Source organism: Euleptes europaea, chromosome 13 (genome assembly GCF_029931775.1).
Source record: "Euleptes europaea isolate rEulEur1 chromosome 13, rEulEur1.hap1, whole genome shotgun sequence".
NCBI lineage: Eukaryota > Metazoa > Chordata > Lepidosauria > Squamata > Sphaerodactylidae > Euleptes > Euleptes europaea.
The window spans coordinates 23,172,289-23,188,617 of NC_079324.1; the positions used below are offsets into that span (position 1 = coordinate 23,172,289).

Sequence of the window (16,329 nt, forward strand, 5' to 3'; positions counted from 1 at the left end):
GCCCAACTTCTTTCTGTACAATACACATGCATGTTTTGGGTGATTCACTGACTGGCTATGACTTCCACAATATACCTTTTCACAATGTACAACTATAGATTTTCCTTGTGGTGGACTTTGCCATAACTTTGTGTTCTCCACCACCACCCCTTTATTTCGATGTCCAAGTTGAGGGGATTGGCCAAATATCCCCATTTGTTGAGATTTAAAAAGAAAAGAAAAGAGAATGCCCTGATGAGGGGAAAACTGTCTGTCTACTATTATCAAGAAGAATTACAAACAGCAGACCAGGCCTTCCAATTATCTCCTCTATTTCTTGAGGGTGAGAAGTGCATCTCCTTGGACTGTGATCAAACTCAACAGCACAACTACAGGTTGTGTCTGAATAAAGCATGCACTCGAGACTCATAGTGCTTAATTTGGACTGGGCTTTGGTAAATGCATAGAGCCATGCATTTACAAAAGTGTTTTAATCAAGAACTAAACTTTAATGCGAGTCAGGTCTCTCCAACATACTATTGTGGGGCCAGACATATCATCATCTTCCATGTTTAATCACAAGCCTGTATTCAACCATATAGTCTGAAGACTTGAGGCACTTAAACCTGCTTATTAGCAGACAGTGATTTCTACTGCAGACCCCATTTTCTCCCCCCTCTTTTTCCGGGGAGCCAGTGAGCAGCAAAAGGATAGAGAATCAGTAGAAATCTGCACCCCCCACCCCAAGAAAAGTTAAGTGCCATTAAGTATTTGGACCTGCACAGTTAGATACAGACCACTGAATCTACTAGTTACTGGAATTCCATAGCATCCAAGGAGCACATGAATCTGCCTTATACTGAATCAGACCATTGGCCCGTCAAAGCAAGTATTGTATACCCAGACTGGCAGCCACTCTCCAGTGTCTCAAGCAGAGGTCTTTCACATCACCTACTACCTGAAACCCCTTTTTTTTAAAGCTGAATATGTCAGTGATTGAAGCTAGGTCCTCCTGCTCATCAAGCAGATGCTTTACGGCTGAGCCAATGCCAAGCAAGTATATAAGTCAGGCAAGCTCCCGCAGTAATATGCATTCCTCTATATGTATTTATTCCTCATTACCAAATGCTTGACATCAGAAAAGTCTGCCAATGTTTTTGAAAGGCCTGAAAATTTGTGCTCAGACAAGCAAGGTGCCAAACAAAAGAATGTATTACATACACAAATTCTGTGCCGTCTTCCCATCCAATATCCTTAACTCCTTCACTCTCTTCTTCGGCAAAGCTATTTTCTTTTCTTCTGTATCCTCTACTGCCTTTTTAACTGCAAAACAAAGGTATTTATGAGTGACTTCAGATCCAATAAAAAAATGTCCTCCAGTTACTGTTTAAACCCTTACAATGTCTGCGCCTGCATACTTCCTAATGTTGTGCTTAAGAATTACCATTATATAGCCGAGATCAAGCAACTACGTGCATGAAGAAATGTAGGATAATAAAAACAGATTTAAACCATTCTCTGCATCAAACAGCCTTGTTAACTAAAACAAGATCAACTTATATGTTTTATATCAAGTCAGTCTCAAATGTTTGAGGGTAGCGCATAGCTCCTGTTGGCCTTCTTCATCTGTTTTAACCATCTTTGACTATATCCAAGGGAGGAAATGGGTTGCCACAATTTCTACCTTCAGAACACTAGAGCCTCCTACTGGACGCAACAGTGCAATACTATTATTTTATTTATTCTCCACACAACAGAAGTTAATTTAGCGCATAGCCGAGGGAAATGAAAAAAAGGTTCAGGTGTTAGGAAAGGCGAGTGAAACGCTCAACAAAACAATCCGAAAAAGAGATCTAAATTAAACCTGTTGGTAAGCAACCGAGATTTTGTTTTCATTTAATACGGTGATCTATTTTGTGAGCAATAACGTATTTGTTTTTCGAAGCTGGGGAGGAAAAGCTGATGCAACATGCTGTAAGAGACTGTTTTCCATTGAAGTCTTATGTTATGTACTACTCGTGCGGCTGAGAGGTAGATACGGCCTTGCATTGTCTACACCTGTAAACTAATGTATCCCCCTGAAAGGATAATTTTGTTATAACACCTGCTTGGTACCTGGAGAAGGAGAAATGACGCTAGCCAGAGTGAGCCAGAAATGTAGAGGAAATTACAACAAAGCCAATTGTTCAGGTGACAAGGAGAGCCTACGAGAAGCTTGTAATGGTTCAGAGACTTAATTAAGAAACACTTCACTATTAGCTCATCCCAAAAATCTGGGAACACATGGGTTTTGAAAATTAACAGCTGTACAATACCTAATGTACTCTCACACCTGATCATTAACTCAATTATTGAATACCACTAAACATTACCTTGGCAAGATTTAAGTACTTTAATGTTGAGGCAAACTGAGATTACAAAACAAAATACTGTACTCTTGGGCCAACCAGATGCTTAAACGAACAGACTCCTGAACGTTTAGCCGTTACCCAGAATAAGGAATTTCAGAAGGCTCAATTTTCACCTCTGAACCATTTTGAGACATGTAGAAACCCCTGCCTTATCAGTGGGTGGGCTAATTTTGCTGCTTCCATGACTGGCATGAGTCACCCAGCTTAGTATCAGATATAGTGATAAACTGGCATCTTACATTTGAAGTTGCTAAACTCTGCTCGGCCCTAGGGCTGCAGTCTTAAGCATGCTTATCGGGCTGTAAACCCCAGTAAACTCAACGAAACTTACTTTAGAGTATATGTGCTTAGGACTGCCCTGTAAGTGAACCAAATGTGTGACATCCCAGTAAACAGAAGTGTTACACACTAACTTCCAAACAACTGTATTGCAACAGAACTCAAGCGCACAGTGAAATTTCTAGATGCATTGTCTAATTTCCCCAGAATGCATCATCTTAATCTCATGTCCATTAAGCTTAGGTTTGACTTGTAAAGGAAAGCAAGAGATACATATGCAGTTAAAGAAGTCAGCAAGCCCGTTTTTTGGACACCCCCCCCAAAAAAAAAAATGCTTGTCAGATTGAGGTATGAAAATAAGCATTTCCACTTTAACCCAAGGAAACAGTACAGAAAATGAGGTATACTGTAACTATTAAAAACTTATCATTTTGCATCAGAATGTTTTGAGGTATGACATAAAAATAAATGTGCACAAAGTTCTTGTCATCCCTTGTTTATATGTAAGCTTAACTTTATACCTTTCAATGGTGGTGGATCAATTAATTTCTAACCAGTTTTTTTCTATGTATGTGTGAAGTGCCGTCAAGTTGCAGCTGACTTATGGCGACCCCTTTTGGGGTTTTCATGGCAAGAGACTAACAGAGGTGGTTTGCCAGTGCCTTCCTCTGCACAGCAACCCAGGTATTCCTTGGTGGTCTCCCATCCAAGTACTAACCAGGGCTGACCCTGCTTAGCTTCTGAGATCTGACGAGATCAGGCTAGCCTGGGCCATCCAGGTCAGGGCTTGTTTTCTATACTGGATCCAAATTTTAGCTAACAGGCTTTTGAAAGCAATGTTGGAATTATGTAAAACTGAAGAGAAGTTAGGGTAGGGTTAGAGGTTAGTTTTTTTCCCCTTTTCTTTACTGTGTTGATGACAACCAGGGTTACCGCTGCATTTCTTTATCTACAACATTTTTATGACAGCTTTAATGAAAGCTAAACTCTGAAAAAGATAGGATTAGGTTTCGTAGTGGCAATAATTAGAACTTTTGGCCATTATAAATATGAAAACCTGGCAGCTGACGCATGAGTTTGGCGCCTGACATTTTGGGCTGGCTCTGGAAGCCAAATCAAATGTGTCAAGGCACACCATGGCCTCTGTCTTGACCGCCTGCTCTCTGAGGCAAAGTTCCCTGCTGACTCAGGATTGCCTAAGACAGTTACGCGCCATCCCAGAAGGCTTGTCCCTGGTCATGAATCATGACTGTGTGTATAAGGGATAGCTGAGATGGTCCCTCCACAGAGTATGGAAGAAGCAAATCTGCTCAATGACCACTGAACCACACTCCCCTTGAAGACTCTTAAGTGGAAAGGGATGCCTTTTTTCTTGTGCTTACTTACTACTAAAGATGCAGGGAAAAAACAACAGTTGTAAAACTTCCTAAGCTCAGACGGACAGCCCATTCCTGGGGGTGGGGGGTGGATCCATGGCGGCTGAGAGTGCCGCAGCCATGCCACCTCATCAGAGGAGAATAAAAAAGCCTTTTTTAAAAATAAAAGAAGAAAATGAGGGAAATGTAGCCCCGCCGCAGAAGTGAGGGGCGTTCCCAGGCTGGAAGGGGTTATGAACCTGACTAGAGTTAGTTCCACTCCTGGGAATACCCTGGGACCATCTCTCCTTGCTTGCGCCGCCATTCTCTTCCAGGATTTAGTTCCTGAAGAGCCAGCATGGTGTAGTGGTTAAGAGAGGTGGAGTCTGATCTGGAGAACTGGGTTTGATTCCCCACTTCTCCACATGAGCGGCAGAGGCTAATCTGGTGAACAGGATTTGTTTCCCCACTCCTACACACGAAGACAGCTGGGAGACCTTGGGCTAGTCACAGCTCTCTTTGAGCTCTCTCAGCCCCAACTACCTCACAGGGTGTCTGTTGTGGGGAAGGGAAGGTGATTGTAAGCCGGTTTGAGTCTCCCTTAAATGGTAGAGAAAGTCGACATATAAAAACCAACTCTTCTTCTTCTTCTGTGCTGGCGGGAAAACCCCGTGTAGCTCTGCAGCGCCAAGACACCAATGGGAATGCCCCCCTCCAGCTTAAGTGCCCCTTATCCCATGATAAGTGGGCACGTACGCTGGCACGGGGTCACGACGCCTCCAATCAGCTTTCCCGCCCCCACTCAGGAATGTGCTCTAAGACTCGATTCGAAGTTCCCCATGGAACTTTTCATGTGTTCCATCTATCATTCATAATATGCTTCACCTTTTGGGATGTCGCTACATGTGTTTAGTAACCACGCTGGCATATCCACAAACTAAGCATGTGCAGCTGCTTTGCCAAGGCTGCAGAATAGTTTAAATGAGATGCTGAGCACATGCAAAGTCAGACAAGGAAGGCCTTCTGCTTCGCCAGCATCACATTTACATCAGGCCCAACTAAGGTCATTAGGAGGGTAGAGAATCACTTCCATAATGCTCTGCTTTACCCAAGACATTTTTCAACAGAAGACCGCCAAAAAAACAACTGCTTTTGCTGCAGAGAGAGGGCAAAGGCCCCTTATGATACAGCCAGAGGATATTGCACTGTTGACACTATGGAGATAACTGTCTATATCATTATAGGATGCATTTTTGGCTGATATTAAAATCTTCCGTCATGGCAGATTGAGACAGTGTTATTAGTGAACTGCAATCAAGAAAGTGATATGAGCTGCTGTTAGCAACTACTTTGCAAACTTGGAAGCAAGCTGCCAAATCAGACAGCTGTGCAAGACAGACAGGGAGATGTGTGATTTGGTCAAACATTAGCAAATGTTTAACACGAGGTGGTGCACCCAGTCAACGTGTAGTTTGATATCTTCTGGATGGCAGCCCAGGTTATCATGAACTAACTCTGTCACACTGTTAACTGTTAAAGACTTACTGATCTAGCACTGCCACTAATAGACTCTTGTGCAGTGTTATACAACAGCTACTAACAAACAGTGTCGACCATTACCATTTTAAAAAGCTCATCATGACACTGTTTCGAGCAAGCAGCAAGATACTTAAAGCTTACAGGCTCGTTTTACCTGTTTAATAACAAACACTCCTATGGATCAAGGGAACATCTTTTCTAAATGACGTGCACCTTTTTGAATGCAAGCAGCATTCTTATGCGACATTCAGGCAGTGAATGATGAAATCACAGTGCAACCGAACAGAGAAGTCAGAGTGTATAAAGAGAGATGAGCACTGCACCATCCAGATTTCCTCATGATCATCATCAACTCTGAAATTTGTTCTTATGAATAGGGTTGCCAGGTCCCTCTTCGCCACCGGCGGGAGGTTTTTGGGGACAGAGCCTGAGGAGGGTGGGGTTTGGGAAGGGGAGGGACTTCATTGCCATAGAGTCAAACAGGCCATTTTCTCCAGGTGAACTGATCTCTATCGGCTGGAGATCAGTTGTAACAGCAGGAGAGCGCCAGCGAGTACCTGGAGGTTGGCAACCCTACTTATGAACCTATCAAGAGATTAATTAATTTTCAGGTTACTTTTGGAGTACTGCTCCAGAACAGAATTTTACCCAGGCTTAATTAAAAAGTACCAAACATGGAAGTATTCTGGAATATCGGTGGCACATGTAGAAAATTAATTTAAAATATAGCCAGATCACTATTTGTTGTTGTTGTTTTGTTTTCATTTTTAAAGTCAGTTTGGGGGAGATTTTTGGTTTGTATTAGTTTTGTTTTTTATTAAGGAATAAAAAAAACTATTTGGTATAAATTATCAGTCTTGTTACTTCCAATGCTGTGCTCAACCCCTCCCCCCTCCCCCACCCAATCAGGTTGTCAGGATACAAAGTCATCCATTCCCTTCTACAATCTTGGTCTTTCTCAGAGGAATATGCAATCAAGTTAGCAGTATTATTCTGATGACCCTTTAATACCTAAATTATGATACTATTATTCCCTAGAAACCCAGAATTTTAAAGTGGGGGGATCAGTTATCATTAATGCAAGATGAGTGCAGTCAATACCTTCAGTTCTGTTTCACAGAAGAAGAAGAAAGAGTTTTGTGTCAACCAGTGTGACCCCTACCGTTTTTTCTTAAATAATCAAGCAAGCAGCTATAATTTTGGCCACAATAAGGGTAGTAATGTGTTCTGAAAATCTGCACTGTAACTACCTCCCCAAGGAATAAACTGTTCATGACACACAGAATTCCTCCTGGGCCGTACCAGAACGGAGCTCTGGCTCCTTTTGCTCAGAGCGCAGTTCTGGCTCTTTTCAGGTAACTCGTGGGAAAGAGAATGAAAGTTTTGCTCCTAGGGGGCAAAGAAAAAAAGGTGGTCTCTGTGAAAAATTGTCATTCTGTGAAGTAATGCAGTGGAATAGGAAAGCCAAGTACACCCACTTAATAGCACCAGAACCAGCTTTGTGGGTTTTTTAAGGTCTATTTGTTGTTGCAATGCATGAATAAAACTTTTTGACATCCCAAATAACTACCATCCAGGTACGTCTTTTCTTTCTGCTAAATTATGTAAAGTCAATCAATAACGATAATATTTGGATGACATTAATAATTCTATGGAACAGTACAGATAGATGATTTAAATGCTATTCATTTCAGGGGGAGGCAAGAATGGGGAAACGGCAAGTACTGATCACGTTGAAACCTGGAAAGGGGAAATCTGACAAGACGCAAAAGACTACAGGAAACAAAGAAGCAATAATACATGGTGTGACCACTGAAGCAGGGCAATTAGGCCTGACTGAATAACTGATAGTCTAAACTGGAAAACATTTGTCGGTACACAGAATGACTTGGCAAAATTGGAAAGCTAATTGTTTTTCAATAGCAGCAAGTCATCTATACTTCAACATTTATATATATTTGCCGTTTTTCTTCTTATGTCCTCATTTCAACAGATACCAGAAACCTCAGAAATGGTATTGTCATCTTAAACATTTGGATTTACTTTTTTTAGCACTATCTTTTTGCTGAAGCTGGAGTAATTCATGTTTAATTTGAATACAGACAGCAATTTAAAAAGGATTTCCTCAGACTGCTTACTTGTAGCCAACACCATTAGTAGGGTTGCCAACTTCCAGGTGGTGGCTGGAGATCTCCCGCTATTACAACTGATCTCCAGCCAACAGAGATCAGTTCCCTTGGAGAACAATGGTCGTTTTGGCAATTGGACTCTATGGCATTGAAGTCCCTCCCCTCTCCAAACCCCACCCTTCTCAGGCTCCACCCCCAAAGTCTCCAGTTATTTCCCAAGCTCGAGCTGGCAATTCTACCCATTAGGGCACCATTTTAAGTAAGGCCAAAAATTTATCACACTCTCTTTTTCCGCTCACAGTTCATCATTCGTAAGCAAGGGATTCTGTTTACACCAGAATTCCTCCTTCTCTAATGGGATAACACTCAACAGCATATCCTCCAATATAATGAGAGCAAACAATTTCCATAGGGAGAAATCCCTCAACCATTTCACTACACCCCAGATTTCCCTCCAGATGGAAGTCATTGCTGTTGCTAGTTATGAATCTCACTCAAAAGAAAAGCCACTCAGGGTCCTTCAGTGTCGTATCCCAAAATAATTTACATGAAGTGTTGTCAGGATCACTGAGCCTGCGAACAGCACGGCTAGATAATAAACAAAAACTGCTATATTATTCCACATCTTCTTTTTTTTTTGGCAGTTACAGATTTAACAATACCTTGGCCATCTTGGTTCGTAGTTTTCAGTAGACCAGCTGCCTTCTGTTGCTTTTTTCCTAACAGAATTACACATCTTATATATTCATTACCTTTACAAAAAGGTCACTATAAAGTATGCTATAATGGAAAGGTTGTAAGTTGGGTCTGATAGTGTCAGCCCTCCAGTAAGAGGCTCAACCTCACAACCTTCAGCAGCAGCAGCAGCAGAAGAAGATGACGAAGATGACGATGAAGAAGATGACGACGATGTAGAAGAAGAAGAAGAAGAAGAAGAAGAAGAAGAAGAGGAGGAGGAGGAGGAGGAGGAGGAGGAGGAGGAGGAGGAGGAGTTGGTTTTTATATGCCGACTTTCTCTACCACTTAAGGGAGAATCAAACTGACTTACAATCACCTTCCCTCCCCACACACACACAACAGACACCCTGTGAGGTAGGTGGGCTGAGAGAGTGTGACTAGCTCAAGGTCACCCTGTGGCTTCATGTGTAGGAGTGGGGAAACAAATCCAGTTCACCAGATTAGCCTCCACCACTGATGTGGAGGAGTGGGGAAATCAAACCCGGTTCTCCAGATCAGAGTTCACTGCTCCAAACCATCTCTCTTAGCCACTACGCCACGCTGGTTCTCTCTATATATAGTCAATCTTGTCCCAAGGTGACGGTGGGGGAATGGGGGGAAATTCGAAGCTGTCAATGCTGTCTGTAGAAGCTGTCAACATGATCCATGTTCTCCAGTAGGCTGGTGGCAATACAATGCAGGACAAATCTACAATAGCTTTTTTCATCCTGGACTTTAAAAGCACCTGCCAGCCACACCCATTTGCCCAATTAAGTAAACAGCTGTGTGATCTAACGCATACTGTATGATGCCACCTGGAAGGGATGCAAATTGCACATTTATCAGTTCCTGCAGTGAAAATAAAGTGTGTTCTCTGCATTCCAATTTTCCCTGTAATCATAAAAGCCAGCAATCCTGACAAGGTGTTAAAAAGGAAAGTACAAGGGAAAAAGTTAAGAAGGAAAATATATATATATATATATATATATATATTTTTTTTTAAAAAAATCTATTCCTTGCAGATTCATTTCCAGGCTGTGATATCATCTTAAATCAAAATTTACCGTGTCAAAGCCTGCCGGATACAAAAACTGCATTAAAAAATGAGAAGAATAATTGACGCGAAGTTGCATCTGTATGTCAGTACTGAGACTGCTTCCTAAGAACAAAACCAAGAGCCTTCCAGATGACTTTGCTTCATCAGCTAGCCTGATGGAGACAGTTTCAGATTATTCATGCACGCCTGAACAGAAGCACGACAGCCATTGCTACAACCAATTGTTGCTTGATTGCAAAAGAGAGAGAAGAGCAGCTAACAGAAGAAAATTAGCATCCCTCTTGGGTTAGAGTCTGCTTAGTTTTCTTTAATTATATTTTTTATCCAAATACATCTCAAGGATAAGGCAACTAGCACCGCATAAATGCGTGCCCATATGCTTACAAATCATAAGAAGAAACAAGAATTCTTCTCTCCAATACTATTTTAAGCCTTCCAATAAATACCCAATTAACCAAGGGCACAAAAAGGTAGACCTAATTTGAAAAAATGCTTGCTATGTACTAAGAACAAAGCCGAGCCTTTGCAGTTGTTTAAGTCTCCAGGAAATGAGAAGGGAAAAGCATCTGCAAAGAAGCTGCTTCTCTCTAAGCCCTGATAAACACTGTATTGTCAACCGGGCGGGGGGGGGGGGGGCCGGGGTGATTTTATTTCCTTATTCGGAGAAATGCCTAATAAAATAGGTTTGAAATAGGACTTGGGAGTGGAGAAGAAGAATGCTTAAATCGTATGTACCTTATTACATTTTTAAAATGTTCCAACATAAAGATGGCATACATCTTTTTAGAATGTTCCAACATAAAGATGTCATACATTTAGATCCACAGACCATCCTCCTCAAAGATGTGGCCAAACGCAGCATACACATAAACCGAATACAGGACTGACAACAAACCTCCATTTGAGATGGACAAACACAGACTGTCATGGTTGCTGCCTCCCTCATATGCAGAGCATATGATTCCCCAACTCCAGTTTACCATGGCGAACAAAATCAGGCTTCTCGGAAAACTTGCACGCATTTCTTCTGGGAGTATTTGTCATCATAACCGATTTATTTATTTATTAACTAACTAAGCCCCATTAGTACCTTGCAGGTGAGCCACTCTGAGCCTGGCTTGGCCAGGAAAGGGCAGCCTAAAAATCAAATACACACACACACATACATATATGCTAAAGCCTTGGAGGTTAGCGACTATTCATAATGAGTGAGACAGGTAAAATCATGATCTGTGTCCCAAAAATAACTTTGCAAAGACATATATTTTGTTTAAGTTGTATGTTTTCTAACTTTCATTACCATCGAGGGTTGAACCTTTATAAATTTAGCATCCGGGCTTGAATCCAACAGGTTTTTCTACACAAACTTGCCTAACTCCCCTCCTTACTACAGACCCTGTCCTTCCTGGCTTTCATACATGCAGGTCTCCTGATCCCCAGGGTAGCCTTTTTTGGTAGTCAAAGGGTGGGGGGGACTCCTTCCTTTTGCACCAGCAGAACAGGTTGGATCTGATCCGACCCATGGCCTTCCATTATCCATTAATAACATAATCCCAGTTCGCTAAGATTTTGACTGGCATTCCAAAGATGGATGTTGCAAAAGCGAAACTACGAACATATCAAAACAATTCACAGTCCAAACAACTCCTTATTACAGAGATATGTCTTCAGCCAGAAGCACTCTATTCAGAATGCATATAATTCTAGCTTTGCCCTGATTTTAAATTAGCATAGTACTAGAACACCTGTGAATATCTTTATTCATTTTAATTAAACACACACTCCATGCAGGATAAACATTAAAAGGGGGAAAAGATAAGTATTTTCATACAGTTCGGCTATTTATCTGAAACTTCAAAGCGCCACAAATATTCCAAATCTCTCATCTTATTTTTGTACATTTCTCCATTTTGCCATATGTGCCGATGCAAAAATACATATTCATCAGCTGTTTATCCAGATAAGGAAATAGGCACAGCATATTCACTTGATGTTAAACCCGCATTTGCCCGCACAAATCAGACAATATATATTGCTTGCATCAGGCACATAACAAGTTTCAGCATTCTAATAGAACTGAATTAGTTGCACAGTACTGTGTGAAGTCTTTGATGTATACCGATTTCAGTTTTTTTTAAAATTGCTACAGTGTGGCAGCAGCCAACAAGACATTCTCTTTAGATATATGAATGAAAAGTATTGCTGATAGCATCACCATTAAAACTCATCCTATTCAAGCACAAGCAGGGGAAAAAATAGGTATACGGGCAGCCCAGTGACATGGGATATTTCCAGAACTGCCAACATCCCTGAACCAATTAGGTGTGGTCATTGACTCGGGGCTGTTTTCAGTAACTCCATCGCTTCTCACATCTGCATGAAAAGATAAAAGTAGCTGAGCTGGACCAGACTAATACTTCATTTAGTCCAGTATCCTGTTTCACCCAGTGTCCAACCAGATATCCACAAAAGGCCTACTAGCAGGTATAGTGTAAAGAATCTGAAAATTTGGAAGCCGGGGGGGGGGGGGGGACAACCTTCTGAATCTTGAAGTTCTAATCAATCATCCTACCCAACAGTCATCAATGGACCTATCCTCCACACATTTGTCTAATTTCATTTTAAAAGGTAAAAGGTAAAGGTAGTCCCCTGTGCAAGCTCCGGGTCATTACTGACCCATGGGGTGATGTCACATCCCAACGTTTACTAGGCAGACTGTGTTTATAGGGTGGTTTGTCATTGCCTTCCCCAGTCATCTACACTTTACCCCCAGTAAGCTGGGTACTCCCAGCAAGCTGGATGGAAGGCTGAGTCAACCTTGAGCTGGCTACTTGAAACTGACTTCCATCAGGATCGAACTCAGGTTGTGAGCAGAGCTTTTGACTGCAGTACTACTCTGTGCCACGGGGCTCTTATTTCATTTTCAAGCCAGTTTAAATAACTGTCGTAACTAAATCATGTAACATATTGTCATGCATGTTACTGCACACCAGGACTAGTACTTTGATCACCATGGAGTTTGCTTGTTTAAGCGTCCTAGACTATTTCAAAGTTTCACAGGTAGTTAAAGCCTTATTTCTGCTTACAGTAAGGTTGTTTGGAATGAAGGGCATCTAGTCTTCGCCCAATTAACCACACAATTTACTAAAAGGTGTGGTGACAGCCAGCAGTGTAGAAGGCTCTAAAACTGGCATTATTCAAATTTATAGGGCAAAGACCAGTCAACAGCTATTAGTTATATCACCTAAATGGAACCTCCGTATTCAGCAACTATATACCTAGCAGTACCAGGTGCTGAGGGACATAGCAGAGAAAGGTCTTTCATTTCAAGTCCCCTTTCAGGATTTAAAGAGGCACAAGGGTCACTAGAATAGATGAACTTTGGTTTTTATGATGCAAGGAAATGTTAAGGTCTCATGAAGAAGCATTGAATAAACTTCATGGCTGATGAAAGAGGCCAAAACAAACAGCTTCTTGCAAGTTCACAAGATTTACTAGTTTCCAGAGGTCTTTTTCAACACGTTTCAGCTCAAATAGAAAGAACTAAAGCCTATCACTGCTCAACCTCCTGTAAAATCCCCCACGGCAAAACTATTAGAAATTGACTCAAGTTTTAAAAACAGAGAAACGCAAAGTGTATGCACATCCATGTGTATTTTAAAGACTCCCTGTATAAGCTACAATGTTGGGACATTGCTCCAGCAGGGCATTCCTCCTTCATACTGCAGATTTACTTTCAGATTAGGCATCTAAAAAGTGTTCGTTGTCTTTTTAATTTAAATTCCACTTCTTTGTGTGTGAATTGCTTTTTAAATGAATGCATGACCACTGACCTCATTATATAATGCTTAGCCTCAGAAATTATTCCTCCCCCCGTTATGGCCCTGTATCCTATCACTCTGCTCAGCAAAATGAGAAGCCTTCTTTCAGCCAAAGAACCCTTCCTCCAATTTAAGGGGTGCTTTTTTTCCCAGCAGAAGGAAATTACATTACAGGAAGGCTACTAGCAGCCCATTCCTGACCTCCAAGGATGAAAGTCCTTAGGAGGCCAAAAGGGGGCTGCAGCAACATTGGGCCCCCTGCGCTGGCGCCCAGGCTACTTACGCCACGCACAGTGGCCCCAACGCCGGTGGGGAAGCCTGGACACCGGCCTCCCGGCAGTGCCATGGCAGCGCTGCCCAAAGACGCGGGGAAAGGCTTTTTAAAGCCTTTCGGCAGCAGGGAAATGGCTTTGGAGGTGCCACCGCAACAACTCGGCCACGCCGTCCTCGGACGTCAAAAGGTCAGGAATGGGCTGTTAGACCAGAAAGTTTTGAAGACTGCTAAGCAGAATGGTATGATGCAGGCCATACTGAACGCCAACCCATCCTTTTCAACAGAAAAAAAAATCTAAATCAATCCTTTTTTGGTTGTTTTTGATTTAAATTGCCTTGACTTGACATAATCTCCCTGCTCTTAAATATGAGTTTATTTTAATTGGATGCCAACCACAAAGGAACTCACACGGTTCACAAGCTCTGGGAAAGAAGAGAAGTTCAAATAAGGGTGGAGTGGTTGCAGTAGGATGGCTATCAACTACATATAAAGCTCCCAAGTCCCACCCACCCCAAACAGCATGTAAAAGTGCTTAGCACATATACCTGCAGTTCAGCTGCGTTTATATATCCACATAACTCTGCATAAAATTGTGTCACAGACCCCAGATTCTCAAATAATTTCATACTGACTAATTTCACAGTACAAATCATTTAAAAGTTAAAAGAGATAAGGAAGCAGAAACATGAGACAGGGCAGGAGAGAACTCAGCTATAACAGTTCTAGAATAAAACGACATGGTATGTAACCTTTTGAGTACTAAAAGCTTCTGCCTTCCTTCCTTTCTTCCTTCCTGGAGGGAAGTATGAAACATTAAAGAAAAAGAAAGCCTTTTCCCTAAGGGAAATGCCTTCAAGGTTTCTTGCTCTGAAAAAGGTTTTCGCTCACCTGAATAACTGCTAGAAGCTCAACTATCAGAATAATGTATATACTCACCTCCCTGTTTTACTATGTCCTGCCCTGAGTAGGATACCGCTATTGGTGCTTGGGTCCCCCCCACCATTTTAACTATGCATCTGAATTTGAGAATTACTGCTCTAGGAGACAGTGTGGTATAGTGGTCAAGAGCGGTGGTTTGGAGCGATGGCCTCTAATCTGGAGAACCGGGTTTGAATCCCCACTCCTCCACATGAGAGGCGGATGCTAATCTGGTGAACTGGATTTGTTTCCCCATTCCTACACATGAAGCCAGCTGGGTGACCTTGGACTGGTCACAGCTCTTATCCTTACCAACTATGAACCCATTCCTGAAGGGGGGCAAAGCTCTTTAGGAGCCGATGTGACCCCGCGCTGGCGTAGGTGCCACCTTAACACGAAATAAGTTGGCATCTACACCAACGCAGGGGCAAACACACTGCCATTCCAACGGGGGGGGGGGGTGTTCCTGGGAGTAGAGTTGCCTTTAGGCAGCTTCCACAGAACTTTCACCCTGGGAACACCCCCTTGAGCAGCAACCGGGTCCAGTCTTTTCTACTTTTTTTCCAAATTCATGTATGTCCCCCCCGCCCGCCCCATTAAACACTCATTGTTGTTTATATTTCCCAAAGTTGTGGAGGCTTCTGACTGGTCACTATATCCAGTGGTCTGAGTTTGGGTTCTAGATTATATGAACCCTTATTTACTCTTTAATTTCTCCTTGCTTATCTATCTACCCTTTTGATTAGCTTTCTACATCTCTTTTCTTCTCAGAGACCCAGCCTCCTTTCTTATAAACCAAAGAATATTTGTAGGAAATATCTCTTACTTCCTAGATTCCTGGAAGTATTTCAAATCTTCACAGAAGTAATCTTAGTGATAAAACAGGAAAATAGTTTTAAAAATTAGGATCTGTACTTACACCCCTGCCTATACTGATGACAGAGGACATTCATACTTACACCCCTGTCTATACTGATGACAGAGGACATTCAAACAAAAACATAAACCATGTGAGCTTTCAAAATCACCACAAGCACCAAAACTGCATCTCTAAAAAGCAGCAATTAAAATGTCTGACTAAAAGTAAAACCCAGCTTGCTGGGGGTGAAGTGTAGATGTCTGGGGAAGGCAATGGCAAACCACCCCGTAAACATTGTCTACCTAGTAAACGTCATGATGTGACGTCAATGACCCGGTGCTTGCACAGGGGACAACCTTTACCTTTTTAAACACACAGCCCAATAAATGCCAGCAATTTAAATACATAATCTGAATGTCCTAGGAGTGAATGGCTTCTGAAAGATGTGCAAAAACTAAGTATTATTGTTTGTAAGTAGAAAAAAAAAGATATGTGATTGAGCTTTATGATGGCAAGATATCTAAATGTAATTTGTCTAAGAGAAAATGGAAATGTGACACTTTGAATTTGATCTATTTTGTTCTGTCATAATGAGAAGTCACACAACTATGACGTGTAAAACACAACTGAAAAATCTGTCCTGTTGTACATATGTATCTACTTTCACTGGGAGTGGGGATTTGGACCTGGGCCTCCACAGGCCTAAGACAACAGTCTAACCACTAGAACCATACTGGCTCTCACCTTCAAAAGACACCCAGTCTAGTTCTCCTCTGTACTGCTGCACTAATATTTTGCCAATCGTCATAATTTGGTTATTTTTAGCCAAGGAATATTTTACCAGTGCTGGCTACTGAACAGAGATTCTTCCGATAAACTCTAATAGGAGTTCTTCCACTCTCTTCCTCCTCTGCCATAACTGAAGAAGAAAACGACCAGGGGAGGTGTGCAAAGAAACTAAGAACATTGTTACTTCTACCTTTATCATCCA

General features: G+C 41.9%; 1 protein-coding gene across 1 annotated transcript in view; it reads right to left on the bottom strand.

Moving 5' to 3' along the window:
- Nucleotides 1-16,329, bottom strand: part of DIAPH2 (diaphanous related formin 2) — a 421,870-nt gene that overhangs the window by 290,672 nt on the left and 114,869 nt on the right. The window contains exon 19 of the mRNA XM_056859236.1: nt 1,201-1,302. Within this exon, the coding sequence (XP_056715214.1) occupies nt 1,201-1,302 (102 nt within the window). The remainder of the gene's footprint in view (nt 1-1,200; nt 1,303-16,329) is intronic.